At 40.7% G+C, this 19,540-nt stretch overlaps 1 protein-coding gene across 8 annotated transcripts in view; it reads left to right on the top strand.

Annotated features, from left to right (window-relative positions):
• Positions 1–19,540, top strand: part of sorcs1 (sortilin-related VPS10 domain containing receptor 1) — a 223,613-nt gene that overhangs the window by 162,373 nt on the left and 41,700 nt on the right. For all 8 annotated transcript variants that reach the window (XR_015095776.1, XR_015095777.1, XR_015095775.1 and 5 more), the window contains exons 12-16: positions 672–748; positions 3,715–3,806; positions 4,161–4,268; positions 8,298–8,415; positions 16,033–16,166. Coding sequence is in view for 5 of the 8 variants with exons in the window: in XM_086082258.1 (XP_085938384.1) it covers positions 672–748; positions 3,715–3,806; positions 4,161–4,268; positions 8,298–8,415; positions 16,033–16,166 (529 nt within the window). In the remaining 3 variants the exon portion in view is untranslated. The remainder of the gene's footprint in view (positions 1–671; positions 749–3,714; positions 3,807–4,160; positions 4,269–8,297; positions 8,416–16,032; positions 16,167–19,540) is intronic.

Here is a 19,540-nt window from a genome sequence, read left to right as displayed (position 1 = left end):
TTGTTGTTGTTGTTTTTCCCCTTGAAGGATTGCCACCTTATTGTGGTCAGGGGGTTTGTGTGCCTTAGTGACCTTCAGAGCTGTACCAGCAGGAGCTTAGTCTTCAGGCGGGACACCCAAGTTGGCCAGGCCTGACTAAGTGCAATCCACTTCTCTACGTTGGGGGTGGACACATAGCTAACACCCCAATTCAATCCAAAAACAGCGTTATTATAAGCACAGGGAGAAAAACATTTTGGGTGTATGATGTGTACATATGATGCCCCCTTCACATTTCTGACTGCCCCCTCAGATAAGCCTGCTTCAACCGGCCCTGGAATGTCAGCACTTTCCCCATCTCAGAAGTGAAGTCAGCCCAGAGTGTAAATGATTGTCCACCCAGATAAAAAAAACTTAGCTTTTTTCCTTCTAAACAATTTTAAATCTTGTTTTTCTTTTAATTAGTTTAGAAAATTATTAATTTCTTTCCTCATAAATGTCTTCTGCAAGTGTGGTCTTTTTAGTTGTTTCGTTCTCTTCTTTGCTTAGCTAATGTGTTTGTTGATGCTTGTAGCTTGTCTAAAGCACACCGAGTTGCCTTGTGTATGAAATGTGCTATATAATTAATGCAATTGCTATACACGTTTTGCAAGAATTCTCCACTCACGTATTGCCATTTGTTTGTATCAAAGGTTCCTTCGGTTCTGAGCTGACCACCAGCAACGTCAGTGTGTACATAACCTCGGACGCTGGAAACACATGGAGACAGGTGGGGGTAGACACATACTGTATTATGCTGATATTCTTCACTGTTCTTATGCTTATCAGTTTTGTGATGGTTCTAAATGAACATTTACTAGAGATGGGACGTTTGACACTGAGACTCCGGAGCATGTGTCAGCCGAGTGAGACAGACTGCTCGAAACAATGTATCAAAAGCCCCGATCAAACCTCCGTGATCACTTGCTGATGACGTATGCGGCTTTATGCGCGCTAATGAGATACCGGAAATTACGTAACTGATTCAAACCTTTTGGCGCGGTGTCAGCTGAAGCCAAACACAATAGAGCAAATGTTGTTCTTGAATAAGAACTTGTAAAACAAAAAAATATAAAAAGTTGGGCACAAGCACAATTCCCTCATGTAGATATTTGCTTCACTTTATGTTCACCTGGAAAAGTTAGTTATTCGGTATGTTTCCAACAAAAGTACTCCCACAATGATGCATTTAAAGTTTCCAATTATGCATTATTTTTAAATCTTGTGTAGAAGATACAGGCTTGACCCAAGTATTTTCCACCGAGTTGCTATAAGCGCTTCTCCAAGACCCCCAGTCACATCTCCCAAAGACTGATGTTGAAATACTTGTCATCTGGCTTCACAGCGCACTTGTGTCATATCCAAATCATGTTTATAAAAATCGAATGAGTAACAGGACATCACATTGAACCATAGTACTGGTACAGTGTCAAAATATTGCAACACTTCCATGTGTACCTGATGCTCATTAGACAGACACAAATATAAGACTGAATGTACTGGTGTTATGTTGGAATATAAATCAATCAGGCGAATCACTTTGAAGATTATAGCTGCTATGACTCCAGCTAACCACCAGATGTCACCGGTACGATCTATCTTATGGGGCTTTGAAACTTCGACTCTTTTTCCAAATCAATCAGCCGAAAGCTTCACAAGGCTTCATTGTCCCATCTCTAACAGAAACTGGTACCTGCCTCTTGCTCTGCTGGGTCAGTTTTTGGTTGGATCATTCTGTCACGATGGGGGTGGAGGACTCAAATGCAGAGAGGCAGGAGAACCACGGCAGGGTTGCATGTAATACTGGACACAATTTATTTAACAAAAACACAAACAAGGGAACTGGTTAAACTCAAAATAAACGAAACCAACAAAGTTCTGAAAAGACCAGAAATCAAAGTAACAACAAAACACAAGAGTGGTGACAGCGACAATGATCCAACCAAGACTGAACAAAACCAGGAAACTAAACACAGGCCAACTGACGAGACAATGAGAGACACCTGGACAAGACACAAGTGGCTGAGGGAGATGATTGGATGACACAAGGGAACAGGATGACAAGTACAGGTGCAAACAAATCAGAACAATATGCTTCTGGGGTTGGTAAAAGATTCTGGTTTGTAACCCTGTGTGTAGTAGGTGGTGTCTGGTCGGTGCTGGATTTCACTTTTCTCTCTTTTTTTTGATCACTTCTCGGGTCTCCTGACAACTTCACGACTCTATCCGGATTCTGAAGTAATCGGTTTAGGTGAAGGGTATGGGATTTTTAATAGGTTTCAGGTGAATTAATGAGCACAAACTCACACGCACGCACACACGCACGCACACACACACGCACAGGCCCATACTCACGCACACACACAAAAAGAGAGAGAGAGAGAGAGAGAGCAATGATGATGACATGTTGAATAGGTAAGATTACTGAATGAACAATACTGAGCTCTCTCAAGAAAAAAAAGAAAGGAAAAAAAAAAGAATTCATGGGAAAAAGAGAGATACGAAATAATCGATTCATGGTTTTATGAATTAATATCGGGCTTGGAAAGGAAAATCCATTTGTTATTGATTATTCGATTTTTTTTAAAGCCCAGCCCTACTATTAACAAACAAACAAAACATTCAACGGGGGAGGCTCAATTAGTGAATCTAAATTAAATCCATATTGTCCGTACTCTGTAGAAGTAAATATGCAGGTACAAAATCATTGTCTTCCATTCAATAAATTATAAATAAATAAATCGTCCATTTCGTTCGAGTTTCATTAAAGGTATCAACTTTATCTTAAAGTAGCTGAGACTCTCTCCATAACACATATACTATCCATTAATTTATGGTAGTTATGTCGCTTTTCAACCATTTCCTAGTCAAAGCCTCCTTGCCCACTAGTGCTCCTTTCTCACTAAACATTGTTTTATTTTCCTCCACTTAAGTTGTCCTAGATTATTGAAGTATCAAGTTTTAAAATCAAAATTAACTTTGATGGACCATTGAACATTTGACAACAAATTGTGCAGGCAAAAAGATGGATTCCTGTGAGAGGAAAAGGAAGGTCAAAACAAGTCAACAGTGGCCAAAACGGGTCGAAACATGTCAACAGGAATCTAGATAGACTAATGAAAATAATGGCTGGAACACGAGTAGAGAAAATGAGACACAATGGCACTGGAGGGAGTGAGAGGGAAGCTTTTGTGCCTACAAACATCAGATCAGCGAAGCAAAACAAAGTGCTGTTGAGCTACAAGCTCTCGATGTATTCAAATTACCAGTGAAAAAAATACACATGTAGCATTTTTTGTAAATATTTACCCAAGCACATCATTTACACCTACATAACCCCGGATCAATATTTAACCCACATCACCGTATCACACTTGATCTAGTTTTGATTCCTTTACCTTTTTCATTGGCGTTCGTCAGAATTTCACAAACAAATTAAATATGAGGAGTAATTTTTTTCCTAGCATTCAGTGCTGGTGAGCAGCTTGTAACTCAATGTATCCAGGTGTTTCCATTTAATTGGTTTTATTTCCATTAATTTTAGTCCTTCAGTGGTTTATTGGATGTTTACAGACGGGAGTTACTGGAGATGTGAGAGAGCATTTTTAGTACTTTGTAAGGATTGCAAATAGTTTAAAAAAAAAAACAAATAAAAGGAAGTGAATCTTTCTCTCTGTCTTTGTCCTTGCTCTGAAGATCTTCAATGAGGAGTATGCAGTGCTGTATCTTGACCAAGGAGGAGCCTTAGTTGCAATAAGGCATACTCCACTTCCCATCAGACACTTGTGGTGAGTCATGGTGACAGAGATGCAATCAGTCACAGCATGACTCATTCCTGGAGATGAAACCCAGAGTATTAAGTTCATCAAACAAAAGCTAATGAGTTTATTGTCTAACCGGGGAACATTATTATAGTAGAGCGAACTCCTTACAAAAAAAAATCTGCATTGACAATTGTCATTTGATTGCATCTTTCTGTCTTTGAATTTATTGAGAATCTAACTACCTGTGATCAATCTTCATTTGGGTGTACCACTTGAGCCCTGAGCGGAATATGAAATAAAGTAATTAGAAAACTTTCAGGGTCATTATCTTGTGCGCACAGCGTGGGCCCCAAATGTGATTTATGTTTGTGTTCCTAGGTTGAGCTTTGATGAAGGACGGCAGTGGAACAAGTACACTTTCACCAGTACACCTCTGTTCGTCGATGGTGTGCTAGGGGAGCCAGGGGAAGAGACACTAATCATGACGTGAGTGAAGATTTCTCATGACACAAATCTATCCACCACACAAAACAAACTACAAATGTGTTTGTCTTTCGTGTCAACCCCCAATGAAATGTTTGCATCTGTTTTCAAGCCATCCATCATTCCTCGCTGTTCATTTTTCAAAAGAAACAAGTTTCCTCTTAAGGTATTGGCAACTTCCAGACTGTCCCCGGTTTGTGATCATAAGTGACGGATGCTTTGGTATACAGCAGCAGTACAGAAAAAAGAGTGGGGGAACCACTTTTTTACCCCATGAAGCCTGAACCATGAAATATATGAGAGAGAAAAAATCAGATTTTTTTTGTAAATAGTGTATTTATTGGCCCTTTTGAACAAACAAAAAATAAAAAAATACTTTTTTAAAAAAATCTACTTCTACACATGACTTTTGATACGTGTCATATGTCACAATGCTTTAAATTTGTACATTTATAACTGTCAAAAATATTATAATAAACAGACATATCAAACATTAGTATTTCAAAAAATCAGAAAGAAAATTTCCCACTATTAATTAGTATAAGTGTCTCACCTTTCTCAATTGGTTCGATCTTGCAAGGTTGTTGGATAAGCTATCGGCTGGGTGATACTGTCCTCTAACGGGTTATGCGTGTCAAATCATATACATCAGGGTTTTAATGGAGAAAAAAAATATTATACTCATGAAATAGAGGGCTCAAAATGTATTGTATTTAATATATGTTTAGCTTTATGGAGTGCGATTTTGAGGGGGCGTATCATACACGGGTGCATGTTGGTGACCTTTGGTGACTCCTAGAAATCAAACGGTACCCCGATTCGTTTGGTTGTTAATTGTTAACAGGATTTCTAATTTTCTTTGTCTTTAAGCATGACAGTCAGAGTAGTCCACTGAAATTTCTAGTGATAGTAGAAGGGATAGTTCACCTGCAGGTTACACTTAGCCAAATATAAAAGGAATATATCGATCAAGTGTCTCGCAGGAACTACATTTGATTTCAACATGATGTGTGTTGCTTGTTTATTGCTACACTAGTGTTGGGAATATTGATTGAATGCTAAAAAAGAAAAAAAAGTCCTTTGACTGGGATTTATTGCTGATGAATTGCATCTTGAAGCAGTTAATTGTGTCTTAAAGTAATTGATGGTCGCCTTCATCCGTCTCCTTAATCAGTCACCCAATACCAATGCTGTCAGAGTCTGTAACAGTATGAAAGAAGACACTTTTTCCCACAGTGAAAAGTACATAGGTGACTGAAAATTGCTTGTAGATTTGCTAAGTAAAGTATGTGTTAACATGTTTAGCTGAGGTACTCCATGTCATTACTTATGAACAGTCGTATGAAAAGGTTTGGTCACCCCGAACAATTTTCAAGATTTTCCTTTATAAAAATAATTTGTTGTTTGGGTCAGCAATTTCAGTTAAATATAGCATAGGCCTATGGCAGATAAACACAGTGATATTTGAGAAGGGAAATTAAGTTTACCAAAAGTGCGCACTAATTATTTAAACAAAAGTAGGCAGGTCATCTGCTATATGATACATTTAACTGAAATGGCTGATCCAAATAACTAATGTTTTATAAGGGAAAATCTTGAAGAATATCAGGGGTGCCCAAAACTTTTTCATACGACGGCATCTTCTCCTCCGTGAGTCGTCACCTTATTGTGGTGGAGGGGTTTGCGTGTCCCAATCATCCTAGGAGCTATATCGTCTAGGGCTTTATGCCCCTGGCAGGGTCAGCCATGGCAAATTTATTGACCCCCGGGTTGGCGCCTGTACGTTGGGGATTACCCTGGTAGACGAGAGGGTAGCCTCCGTCTGCCTTTGGGTGGGGGGACAGGTCCTGACTGTTGTTTGTGCATATGCACCAAACAGCAGTTTGGAGTACCCAACCTTTTTAGAATCTTTAGAGAGTGTGCTGGAAGGCGCTCCCTCTAGGGACTCCCTCGTTCTGCTGGGGGACTTCAACGCTCACGTGGGCAATGACAGTGAGACCTGGAGGAGCGTGATTGGGAGGAACGGCCCCCTCGATCTAAACCCGTGTGTTCTGTTATTGGACTTCTGTGCTCGTCACGGATTGTCCATAACGAACACCAGGTTCAAACATAGGGGTGTCCATATGTGCACTTGGCACCAGGACACCTTAGGCCGCAGTTCGACGATCGGCTTTGTAGTCATGTCATCGGATTTGCGGCCGCATGTTTTGGACACTCAAGTGAAGAGCGGTGCGGAGCTGTCAACTGATCACCACCTGGTGGTGTGTTGGCTCTGATGGTGGGGGAAGATGCCAGTCAGACTTGGCAAACCCCCAAACGTATTGTGATGGTCTGCTGGAAACGTCTGGCGGAATCCCCTGTCAGAAAGAGTTTCAACGCCTACCTCCAGCAGAACTTCTCTCTTGTCCTGAGGGAGGCGTGGGACATTGAGTCAGAGTGGTTCATGTACCGCGTCTCCATTGTTGAGGCGGCCGATCGGAGCTGTGGCCGTAAGGTGGTCAGTGCCTGTCGTGGCGGCAATGCTCGAACCTACTTGTGGACACCAGCGGTAAGGGATGCCGTCAAGCTGAAGGAGTCCTATCGGGCCTTTTTGTCCTGTGGGACTCCGGAGGCAGCTGACAGGTACCGGCTGGCCAAGCAGAATACAGCTTTGGCGGTCACTGAGGCAAAAACTCGGACACGGAACGAGTTCGGCGAGGCCATGGAAAATGACTTCCGGACGGCTTCGAAGAAATTCTGGTACACCATCCGGCGTCTCAGGAGAGGAAAGCAGTGCACCATTAACACTGTTTATAGTGGAGATGGGGTGCTGCTGACCTCGACTCAGGACGTCATGAGTCGGTGGGGAGAATACTTCGAAAACCTCCTTAATTCCACCAACATGCCTTCCTTTGAGGAACAAGAGTCTGGGGACTGTGAGGTGTGCTCTCCTATCTCTGCGGTCGAAGTCAATGAGGTGGTGGGAAAGCTCCTCAGTGGCAGGGCCCCAGGGGTGGATGAGATCTGCCCAGAGTTCTTAAAGGCTCTGGATGTTGTGGGGCTGTCGTGGTTGACACGCCTCTACAACATCGCGTGGACGGGTACAGTGCCTATGGATTGGCAGGCCGGGGTGGTAGAATTTCTAGGCGCAGCCGAAGGGTTGAGGGGTTCCGGTTTGGTGGCCTCAGTATTGCATCTCTGCTTTTTGCAGATAATGCGGTGCTGTTTGGCTTCATCAAGCCGTGATCGCCAACTCTCACTGTAGCGGTTCGCAGCCGAGTGTGAAGTAGTTGGGATGATGATTAGCACCTCCAAATCCAAGACCATGGCCCTTGGAGGATGACATGTCCTCTCCGAGTCGGGGAGGAGATCCTGCCCCTGGAGGAGTTCAAGTATCTTGGGTTCTTGTTTACGAGTGAGGGCAGGATGGGGCGGGAGATCGACAAGCGGATCGGTGCAGCGTCTGTAGTGATGCGGACTCTGTATCGTTGTGGTGAAGAAGGAGCTGAGCCAAAATGCGATGCTCTCGATTTACCGGTCAGTCTCCGTTCCTACCCCCACCTATGGTACACCTTAGAGATAGGGTGCGAAGTTCGGTCATCCAGGAAGGACTCAGGGTTGAGCTGCTACTCCTCCACGTTGAGAGGAGCCAGTTGAGGTGGCTCGGGTATCTGGTTCGGATGTCTCATGGACGCCTCCCTGGAGAGGTGTTCTTGGCATGTCCCACTGTTGGGAGGCCCCGGGGACGACCCAAGACACGCTGGAGAGACAATGTCTCTCGGCTGGCCTTAGAGCGCTTTGGGATCCAGCCGGAGGAGCTGGTTGAAGTGGCTGGGGAGAGGGAAGTCTGGGGTTCCTTCCTAAAGCTGCTGCCCCTGCAACCCTGATTACAGATATGTGGTAGTAAATGGATGGATGGACGGTATGGTCTAAACAAAAAAGTATGTGTGCATTTTGATTTACATAAAAGTTGCCTTTTTTTCTTCTGGCATAATTGGCTATATGAGTATATTTTTATTTACTAACCAGAGGTATGCATGGCTTTTTTTCCAGGATATTTGGCCACGCTAGTCATCGCTCAGAGTGGCAGTTGGTGAAAATAGACTTCAGGTCCATCTTCAACAGAAGATGCACAGAGGCAGATTATCAGACGTGGCACCTTCACAATCAGGTATCATGCCAACACAGGAATACTGATTGCAAGTATTGTAACTGTGTATCATGATGGAATGGTACAGGTTTTCATACTCGCCCAAGCTCTCCAGATCGAGGTAACATTAGCTGGCTTCCCTTGTCTGCCTTCAGCAATGGCCATCATTTAAATGACTAAATAGTGATACTAATGAATTGCCAATGCTCCAGAGTCGTCACATGAATACTTGCATACTTCACAGTCACACAGCAATCACAGCACCTTGTTGTAATGATATAGCAGATTTTCAAAAGCTAAGAAGTGTCAGACTTTGAATCTGAGGATCCAGGGTTGAAATCGTGGTTCAGGCATTGCCCATTTTGTTTGTTGAGCACAAAATATCGTCAATAGCAGATAATTGTGCACACAAACTGACACACTTAGGCTACATTCACACAGCAGCGCTGTGCCAATGCTCAATTCAGAGTTTTTCAACCAAATTTTGTGTATTCACAGTACATATTATTTACGACCTCTGTTTGGTGTGTGAACCAAATGCGTCCCCAGAGTAAGTGCACGGAGGAAGAAGACGTCACTTACGTTGTGTTGACGGTGGTAACTATAGGAGCTTATCTTTCTACACTCTAAAAACAGTTGGGTCAAAAATAACCCCACTATGAGTCAAAAATGGACCAATCCTCTACCTGGGTCAATTTGATCCAACTTTCTGGGTTGTTTTGTACAAAATGATCCAATTTTTTACTGAAAGTAAAGTAAAATAATTGGATCATTTTGTATAAAACAACCCAAAAAGTTGGGTCAGATCATCAACTTGGCTCAACTCGATCCAACTTTCTGGGTTGTTTTGCAAAAAGAAAAAGAAAACTAATTTTTTATATAACAACCCAGAAAGTTGGTTATCCTTTAATTTTGGGTCAAAAATTGGGCCATTGTGTATAAAATAATCCATAAAGTTGGGTCAGATCCTCAATTTGGGTTAATTTGACCCAATTTAGGTTAAAAAATTGTACCATTTTGTATAAAACAGCCCAGAAAATGTAGTCAAATTGACCCATAAAGTGGATCGGACCATTTTTGAGCCATAATTGAGTTAACTTTTGACCCAACAGTTTTAAAGTGTATCATCTCATATCTACAGGAGAGCGATGCGGGAGTATGATGAAATATTTTGGGGAAATGAGGTGAGGCTTTTCGATCTCCTCATTTCATGGAGACATCTTCTAAAGACATGGCGACATCTACTAATTATTAAGTATGACCTCATATCATTGCTGCCTGTCTGGAGTGTCCACTTTATGCTTCATGTTGCAAGTGGGATTTAATTCAAATATAAAGTCAACTCTGGTCGGATTTCAACACAATTTGAATTGGGTCGTTCAGACGGTCATAAAAAAAATACAGGTCATATATGGGCAAGCAAAAAAATTCCTATTTAGGCCACATTTGCCTGCAGTGTGATAATTGTTTGTAGAGCCTGCCGCTAAAAATGGGGAACAATAGTCTGTGTGAGGTGGGTGGGTGGGAAGAAAGAATGGGGGAAGAAGGGGGGGATGAAAGGAAGAAAGAGAAGAGGGAGAAAAAGTTTTTATTTTATTTTAACTCATCAACGTCAGTTGGGGATTGAGAGATGTATTATAATAAGCTATATTGTATTTACATTTCAAAATATGTAACTTTTAAAATTGTCTCCTAACGATGTATACCTTTCAAAACGTGTGGAACCGCCACCATGTGGTGCAATACAATAATTGCAATTGTTAACCTCTTACAGATGCAGATAAAGCTATAATTCTGATTTTAAGGAAACTTTTGTTGTAAGAAGCCAAATATTTTCTTTATGTTAGAATATAAGTTTTGTCCACAATTAACAAAATCATACTGTAATTAAGTATGGTACTGTTGAACATGTACTAACACAGTATCAAACCACATCTTGTACTTTCAACTCTTTAATACAAATTTAATTAAAAAAAAAAATGCAATGCAACACTTTAATACAATATTAACAACAAACAAAAAAAGCACTATATACAAATAAATGGTGATCCTGGAAAAAAACACATGAATACTTCTGGTTTTATTTATTTTTTATTTCCTCCAGCCATTCCTCCTTAGAGGATGTTTCTACTGTAGAACAGTAGATTAGCCCTTGTACTAGCTATGTCCAGTGTCTTTAATGCAAAATTTCCCACATTTTTTCCGAGTTATGCAAAAAAATTCGGACAATCTTTTTTGGAGGAGGAACAACAGAAGTCACTAAATGACCCATATGAGGCACTGCCTGAAGCATGGGTAATAGGAATCACAATTTTTTCTGTTGATACTGTGGTGGATTTAATGTTTGAGCTGGCTGTTGGAGCCGATGTTGCGAAAGAGGTGGTGGAAAAGAGCTGCTGGTGGAAAAGAGCTGGTTGTTGGAGTTGCTGTTCGGAATGAGAAGGTGGTTGTTAGAGCTGCTGTTGAGGCAATTTTCTCTTAAATTTTGCTTGGCCAATAGTTCTGAATGAGAGATTATATTGGTGAGGGTGTCCTGGTGGAGAGGGTAGAGTTGGGAGTTTAACTTTTGCTGCTGAAACAGACAACCGACTGGGCAAGTTAAGGCTCTGAATCAGCACAGCACTCTCTTGCCTCTTGACTCGCTTGTTGTGCCACTGCACCAGAGGTGTGTGACTCACATATATAAGCTGTAGATTTGTTTGTTGCATAACTTGTCCATTTGTCACTATCAACTGCCTGATCCTGCGGTAGTCTGCTAGAGATCTCATCTTGAGACAATGCCATTCCCCCTTTTCTGGGAGTTTGATGAATCGCACAAAACCGCACAAATTCAATAAGGTGACAGCAATCTGGCCATTGAGCAAGTGAAGCAGTCGTGATGAGAGCATGCCTTTTCGAACTGTCCACCCCTGGAGTGAACTCCTGCCTCTTAGGAGATTTAAACCGTCCTGTAGTCAGCTTGCTCTGATGTCTGGCAGCAAATACAATCCTTTGCTTGTCGTAGTCAATTATATATACAGTCAAGTTAATGAGTAAAAGTGTTGAGTTAATATTTAATGGTTTCATACACAAATAATGTATTATGATATTAACAAATTTGTTGTTCTTCAAATAATCATTTGTTTAGTTGGCAGAATGACATTTTGACTATTCTTTATTAGTTATGAGCTTAATTTAAACATTAGATATTTAAAAACGAAACTTGCCTCCTAGTGCTTCTGTCACTCACAACCTGCCAAAATTGCATAGACTACATAGTACACAAGCATGAAAAGCGTACATACCTGCTGAGCACTTAGGGTGAGAGAACTTTGTTCCCGAAGCTCCACCAAACATTCTGCCAGACTGTCCACTTTGTCAAGGCCAGGGATTCCAGATTCAGGGAGAAGCAGGACTCTGAGCTGGAACTAGCTGCCGAGGCAGAGGAAGTGGGACCTTCCGTTGAGGTAGGTGAAGAAAAGGTTCCACCTTTTTAGGCCTTCCAGGAGATGAAGTTGGAAATGCAGGGCATTTGCACTGAAAAAAAAGAAAGACAATTATTAGAATATTATGAATGATTTATGATTTACTAATTAGTAACAATGACAAACAAACGTAACTATGAATTTAATTCAATATGCACCAACTTGGAATGAACCTGTTGAGGTATAGATGGAAGGACTCCAGTGATGTAGATCCCCTGGCACATCGATATCTTGTGAGGTCCACATCTCCATTAAGCGAAGTGCGCATCTCGGACCGCGCAGTGCAATGTGGGTAGGAGCGTGTTACCCGGCTACCAAACGGTAGTCAAGAGTAATGGAAAGCAATGGAGACTTAAACAATTTCAACCGCATGGAAGTTGATGATTTAATTAAGCGTTTTTGTAGTCGCCGTGGATTGCCTGTTACAACGAGGACTGCGTTTGGCAACATACAGAAACGGAACTTGCTGCACTTGCATATGATGCATCGATACAAAAACTACCATGATTGACATTTAAATTAACAAAAAATCCATAAAAATAAATCAATAAAATAAATTAACATAAAATTAAATTAAAAGAACACTTTCAGTTACATTCCACTACTTTTCTCTCACGTGCAACTTTCATCTTGGGAATCAATTCTCGTTTTTTTTTTTTGCCTGACAGCATCCGTATAGTCTTCATTGGTAAATATATTTGTACCTTTAAGGTTCTTAGCCCTCTGAAGTACAGCAACTCTGTCCTTATAGCTGGCAAGCTTCACCACAATAGGTTGATACCAAATAGGCTTGCACACACACACTGACTTACTCACCATGTAGTACCTGGGCTGATTATTTCAGTGGTTCTCAAATGGGATTGTCTTAATGCTGAGCTCAGTCTACTTTCTGTTAGCAAATGGGGTACCGCAAGATATACGTCAACACACTTAACATTCATGAGTCTAGCGAGGGGTCAAACTCCGCCGGCCAGTCATGCTAGACTTATGTAAACAGTCGACTAGTGAGATGTCTACTGCACTAAATCTACTAATTATGTCCGAGAATGATATCCTTGGTGCCAAATTCACTGGTATAGACGTCGAAGAACGTACCAATGTTCAATTAAGGAGATGGCTTGAGTGTTCGATGTCTGAAAAAGACGGGAAAAGAGCCGACCTGATCCAGAGGTAAAGTTTTTTTCCCCCTCCTCCTCAAAACATCGTCCTATGTTACCGACACTGACATTCTCCAGTTTCAACAAGCTATCCTTCCTTTAGCATCACATGCCCTGTCTGTCATATCTTGTCTTAGGTCTTTGATAGTTGTTGAGGGGGTACATTTTTATTGCTTTTTTGTGTGTGTAGCGATCGCAATTCCACTCGGAAATTCTTTCACACAACCAACAAAACTCGTTAAACCTCAATTATTTCAATTATTATGTACTTCCCGCTTATAAACCTGTTCCCTCAATTTAGAAAAAGCCCTACAGATACATTTTCATTAAATAAAAATAATTTAAAAAATTCAGGCGATAAGCATGACAGGTCCGAACAACAGTGGCAACGCCATTTTAGCATTTTTCCTCGGCATTCATTATTGCCATCCGGCAGTCAGGGTAGTGTCAAACGGCCCCAAAAATTTTTTTTTTATAATGCCAATTGCTTACCTCTTCTGGACGGCGGTGGCCGACAAGGGCAGGATTGTCATCGTAGGAACATGCATGGACCCTAACAAAATGTTTACTACATATTAAGGTGAAACGCTCACTTCGCTGGCGTTAAACAGCTCTTTTAGACGTCCGCACAAAGTTGATCCACTTTCGCATTTATCCCTTTCAAGTTTTGGCTTCGGGAAACGATTAAAGAATACATCCTTCATATGTGGACGTTCGTAGTGTCTGGAGTCGTTTCTGCAAGTTCCATAACAGCTGTGTTTACTCTGCATGTTTTTTTTCTGGAGATACACGAGAACAAAACAAGCACTACTAGCATAGGTCGTCAACAAGCCGGCTTTATTTTTTACCTCCTTCGGGTTAAACCTGCTGAAGTCACGTGACCTTGCGAAAATAACATTCCTGCGGTACCCCATTGCCAGAAGCCCTGGAGGTGTGGCAGCTGTGTGTGGAACTGAAGACGGCCCCTAACAGTGTAGGATTGTGTACCTTGAAAATTGAGATGCGCCCACTTCTATGCCACTTCTATGCCAAGCGCATATGCCCCAGTCTACGAAAATAGAGCCCTCTATGTTATAAATAATTATATATTTATAATTAGTTTTTTTTAATTACTTTCTTTTTATTTCCAAATAGCCCTACAGAAACCACTATAAATGGAATTCCAAAGATTCATCAATCAGATACTGATGGCACAGCACTCTGTTTTGTATCTTCTTTTTCATCTAAAAATGCTTTGCACTGCTTATTGGGTAGTTGGCTGAAAAAATATTTCACAGCACTCAAAAATGAATGATAATTAAAAGCTTTGCAATTGCACATTTGCAAAGTAAGTGTAAGACAAGTATAAAAGTATTAGCAAAAGGCATCCCCTCACTGACTGAGAGTAAGACCATGTAAAATGCTTTTAAGAGACGTACCAGTGGTTGCTTTGTTGGAGGGCTGCTTTATCCCTGTTGTATGTTACAAATGGCTTATTAGAGCTTTTTAATGGAAGACTTAACTCCCATATCAGGGATATCCAGAAAATACATAATAGAGATGATTTTAATAAAATAATCAATTGAACTAAATAGGGCAACAACAAAAAAAGATATGCTTAAAATAAACTTAATAGTGTACCACTAATTTTCCTTTCACAATGGTTATTTAAAAGGTGGTGCCCACATTTTTAACTCCACAATGCACCTTAAAGTTATGGAATAGATACTATAGAATCCAATGAAATAAGATGAAAAAAGCATTTGTGGGATATTCCCATATTACTGTACAGTGTTTAGGATGTTGCACCATTCATAACTCCAGAACTTCCAAATACAGTATTTTTTTCCTCGTTTGTTCATGAAGATCAGCGGTTCAGAAAATGGATGTATGAATGTTTGTTTGTTTGCTTGTTTGTTCTTACCCAGTTTTCTATTTACTACTTTATTAAATGCAACTATAGTTGCCAACTCCAGGCAGGGATAATAGTAAAATACATTCCTTCAGGTAACACATACATAAATCACTCATCGGTTGCGCTGTGCTAATAATGAGGAGCCGGTCTAAGTAAAAAAATGCCAGGGCCAATTTCTTTGTGCTAGACCAGTCCTGCTTTAGAGGTTAATTGAGGCTTGGAAAACAACAAAACACTCACTGACTGCTGCACATTGTAGACGTGTACAATCAAATGAAAATGCAAGAACTTGTTATTCATTCTGCGGCCTTCATGATTAGAATATTGATTGATATCCAGTTCACTATGTTCACAGGCATCATTTTAGGTCTGTTAGAAACCTCTTTAAACAATACATGCCAGATTTAAGAATTGTCCTCAGAATCTTAAATAATGAAAAAAAGAGGTCAAATATTTCTAAACTTTCACCATCAATTCTCAAATTACAGAGAGATACTATCAACTCGGATTTCTGATGTTTGTAAATGCTAGTATACATCTGTGACATGTGCTCCAAGTAAATCATTTTGTGTGCATACGTAGGAAGCCCTCAACCTGATAACACCAGAAGCCAAGATGGAAGCTTGTTTTCCTTCTTTTGACATAACTCATTTTAATCTCGGCACCCACATACTCAGATTCAAACAAATACCTTCTTCCATATTGCGCTGCTGTCAATCACACTTCAAAAACTAAAACAGATTAAATAGCCAGGTTTAGATGCTGGAATTTTCTATTAGTGAAGTAGCCAGAATCTTTAGACATCTTACAAGTGACACCTAATGCACAAAGGCAGAATGTTGTGCTAAGAAGAGGTGCAGTGGGAAAAAAATAGCCCAAAAAAACACACACACACAAGTGAAACTCAGTCAGAATCACAAGAGATCTGTAAAGATGTTGAGAATAGCACACAGCATAATCCCCAAAACACATAGGCATGCCATTCTACAGTAAATCTTAACAACGCAAATGTGCATTTCCGCACAGTGTGAAGCATACATTGATGATTGTTATTTATGGCAGATGTGACGGTTGGAAAAATGTGCATCTTTAATTCTTGCCACTTTTTGAAATTGATCTACAGGGGGAGCCCTGTCTGATGGGAGTGAAAAACATCTATCGGAAGCTGAGACCCACGTCCAGGTGTGTGATGGGAAAGTTGTACTTGGTTTCAATGTCGTCAGGTCCTTGCGACTGCACAGAGGCTGACTTTGAATGGTGAGATTTTTATATTTTATAACCATCATATTCCCTCAGATTAGCTCCTGAGAGTTGAACGGAATATTCCCCAAAAAGCATTCGGGAGTAGTACAACTCAGCCTGATGTATAAATAATTTTCTTTTCTGCTGATGGTCTCCACATAACTAACTTCCTCATCACATTCTCTGCCACTGCCATCAAGTATCCACGTGTCACCTCATTTGGGAAATTAAAGGACATTGACAACAAAACTCTTTGCACCAGAATTGACAGTATCATAATCCCAGACAATATTTCCAACCAAAACACATTGGTAATATGCTGCAACAATTAACTAGCAACTTTCTGGTTGCAGTGAAAATATGCCATCTGACTGTATGTATATATGTATATGTATGTATATAGTTGGAATGATCTCCCACTACTGTTAGGCAAGCCCTTGTGATTGGTAAATGAAGCTTCATCAACCATATGCAATTTTTTTTTACTCCTCTAGATGGTGCGCTTGGTATAAAATTCAAATGGCAATTGATTACATTTCCATGGCAATTGATTACATTTCCAATGCATCTTTAAATCAAGGGCTGAGAGCAAAAAAGAGTTTAAAAAAATATCGTATACGGTTTATGAAGCTTCAGTTTCCAATCACTAGCAAGCCCCCTCTCTGCCCATCTTTAAATGTCTCAAAACACATTTGTATTCTTTGGTTTTTGGTTCGGTATTATTCAAGTGTTTTGTGGTGGTGTTATTTAACTGCCTGTTGTTGTGTGACAAATTGTTACTCTATGTTGTTTCCTTTAATTTCTTGTTCATTTTAATGTGTTGCACCAATACAATCCATGTGACTAAAAGACAGAAAATATTAGTTTTTAATTCCATAGCTATTGATGGTAAAATGGTAAATGGAATGTTTTTTATATAGCGCTTTAACAACACCATATGGTGCCCAAAGCGCTTTACAATGCCTGACATTCAACCATTCACACACCAATGTCCGACTGCTGCCACGCAGGGCGCTGTCAGGACCATTGGGAGCAAATCAGTTCAGTGTCTTGCTTAAAGACACTTTGACATGGTCACCAGGGGTGAGGATCGAACCCACAAACTCTCGGTAGGGAGATGACCACTCTACCACTGAGCCATGCCGCGCCCCAGATGGAAGAACTTAAGGCTTTCATATTGTTGTTCTTATCAAGAAAGAATAAGAAATAGCAATATATCAACTCTTAAAAGCTATTTTTGATGTCATCATTGTATTTGTCCGACCATAATCTTCTATCTTGAGTCCATATGTCCATACGAGTCAGTTGCCTGTCCAGTCACTACAGATGTTCCACAAGGCTCCATCCTGGTGCCCCTGCTTTCCATCATCAACCCCCGCCCCCCAGAATAATTTTACTTACATTTAATAGTGTCTTTAATTGCTTTGTGGATTACATCCATTTTTACCTTTAAGGCAAACATGTCTAACATCCACACTTCTTCCTCAGCTCCTGTGCATCAAAGTTCATGAAATTAAACAGAGATAAAACAGAAGTTCTCCTAATTGGCACCAAATCCCAACTTTCAAAGTTGACAGTTTCTCCATCTCAGATGTTATTTAGTTCCCCTACTCCTCAGGTTAAGAATCTGGATGTCATCCTCAACAGCACACTATCTTTCTATTCTCTGATTAAAATAACATAATCCGTACGCAACATTAACCATCTCAGCCCCTTCCCCACACTATATTTGCCCACAATGTCATTACTTTTCTTCAACAACAAAACACAAGTATTTTTCCGCCAGTGGTCAGTCAGATATTATTGTCGCCATGGAGCGTGAAATAGCCGGAGTGCAAAAAGAACTGGCGGGCCATAAAGCCCGGACCGAAGACACGGAGGCTCGATTGTGCCGTTTCATCTTGTGCATAACTGGAATTAATAAGGGGAGAGAGGACGGGAAGTGACTCACCGAGTTCGTTTCTCAGTGTGAGATGCAAATGCCCTCCCAAAGTTGCCTACCTATCGCTCATCACACCTTACACAAGAGGAGTGAGGACGGGCTACTGAGAGCTTCCATCTCAGATGCCATTACATCCAGGAGAGAGAGGCAATCTTGAAGAAAGCGAGAGATGGCATGACGGCGACCACCGAGGACGGCGATTCCATTCAAGTGCAACAAGATTTCACGCTCACGGTAGCTGAACAGCGGGCAAAATTTAACGAAGTTTGTGGCTTGCTCCAGTCTTATGAAGGTGCCCGTTTCGGCCTGCGGAGCTGAGGATCACGGTGTCGGATGGTAAACGTGCAAGCTTTAAGGATCCGGCAGAAGCCAAGGACTACATACGAAACAATCTGCAATCCAAGTAGCGTCGGTGAGGACTGAGGACCCACAACAGGCAGCGGCACCCGTCGGGAGGACTATGTCTTTGATGTGCGGATTCAGAGCTCGACGGACTCAAGCTTAGTGGACGGCACAAGGGTCCCAACTTTGGTATGTTTTTTTTCCCCCCCTCGTTCTTCCTTTCTTGGTTCTATTTCCCGGTGAAAGCCACAGGTATGTATATCTACTGTGTGGTAAACATTGCTCCCACTTGTTGACTTTTGCGCTCAGCCAGGAACTACCTTGGTTTTATTACGACGATTGAGGGTCCGCAGTGCAGATTTTTTTTCTTTCGTTGTTTTTGCTGTCTAGCGGGCTCGGTTCACGACCAACCTTACGTCATCAAATGGATGTGGATGTCATCGTTAGAGGGGATTTTTCAATTTGTTTTTTCTTTGGTACTTGTTTTTTTCGTATATATTTTTCTAATTTGTATTTATTTATTTCATTATTTCATTTACATTTTTATAAGTGGTTATGTAAAACATTTTTATTTTCCACCGGGATTATCTCAAGGAGGCTGAAGGCAGAAAATCATTCATATGTTAACCAGGGGCTTTTGGAGCAATCTGATCGTTTTATTGTCATAGGTCATACGAGGCTTTTATTTTTCATTGAGGTTGTGCCACATTCTGATTAGAATTGTTCTTCAATTACAAAATGACAATAGCTGGTCTTGAAAGTTTTTTTAATTATCCCTTCTTCTTTTCCAAGATTGTAATTTGTAATATATATATATATATATATATATATATATATATATATATATATATATATATATATATATATATATATATATATATATATATAATTTTTCTGTGGTCACAGTCAGGCTGTATCTGATCTGGTAGATTTGGCGCTGGTACAAAATTTGTGACCTGGAATGTTAAAGGGATATACCATCCGGTGAAGCGCAGCAAGGTGTTTGCACATTTATCCAAATTAAGAACTCATATAGCCTTCTTGACTGAGACACATTTGCCTAATAAGAACCACAATATGCTGAGGAGGGGTGGCCATTCACAAA

Source organism: Leptonotus elevatus, chromosome 8 (assembly GCF_054856555.1).
Source record: "Leptonotus elevatus isolate MCC_2025b chromosome 8, RoL_Lele_1.0, whole genome shotgun sequence".
In the NCBI taxonomy this organism is placed as follows: Eukaryota; Metazoa; Chordata; class Actinopteri; order Syngnathiformes; family Syngnathidae; genus Leptonotus; species Leptonotus elevatus.
The sequence above is the reverse complement of the archived record's forward strand: the minus strand, read 5'-3'. Positions and strand labels throughout refer to the sequence as shown.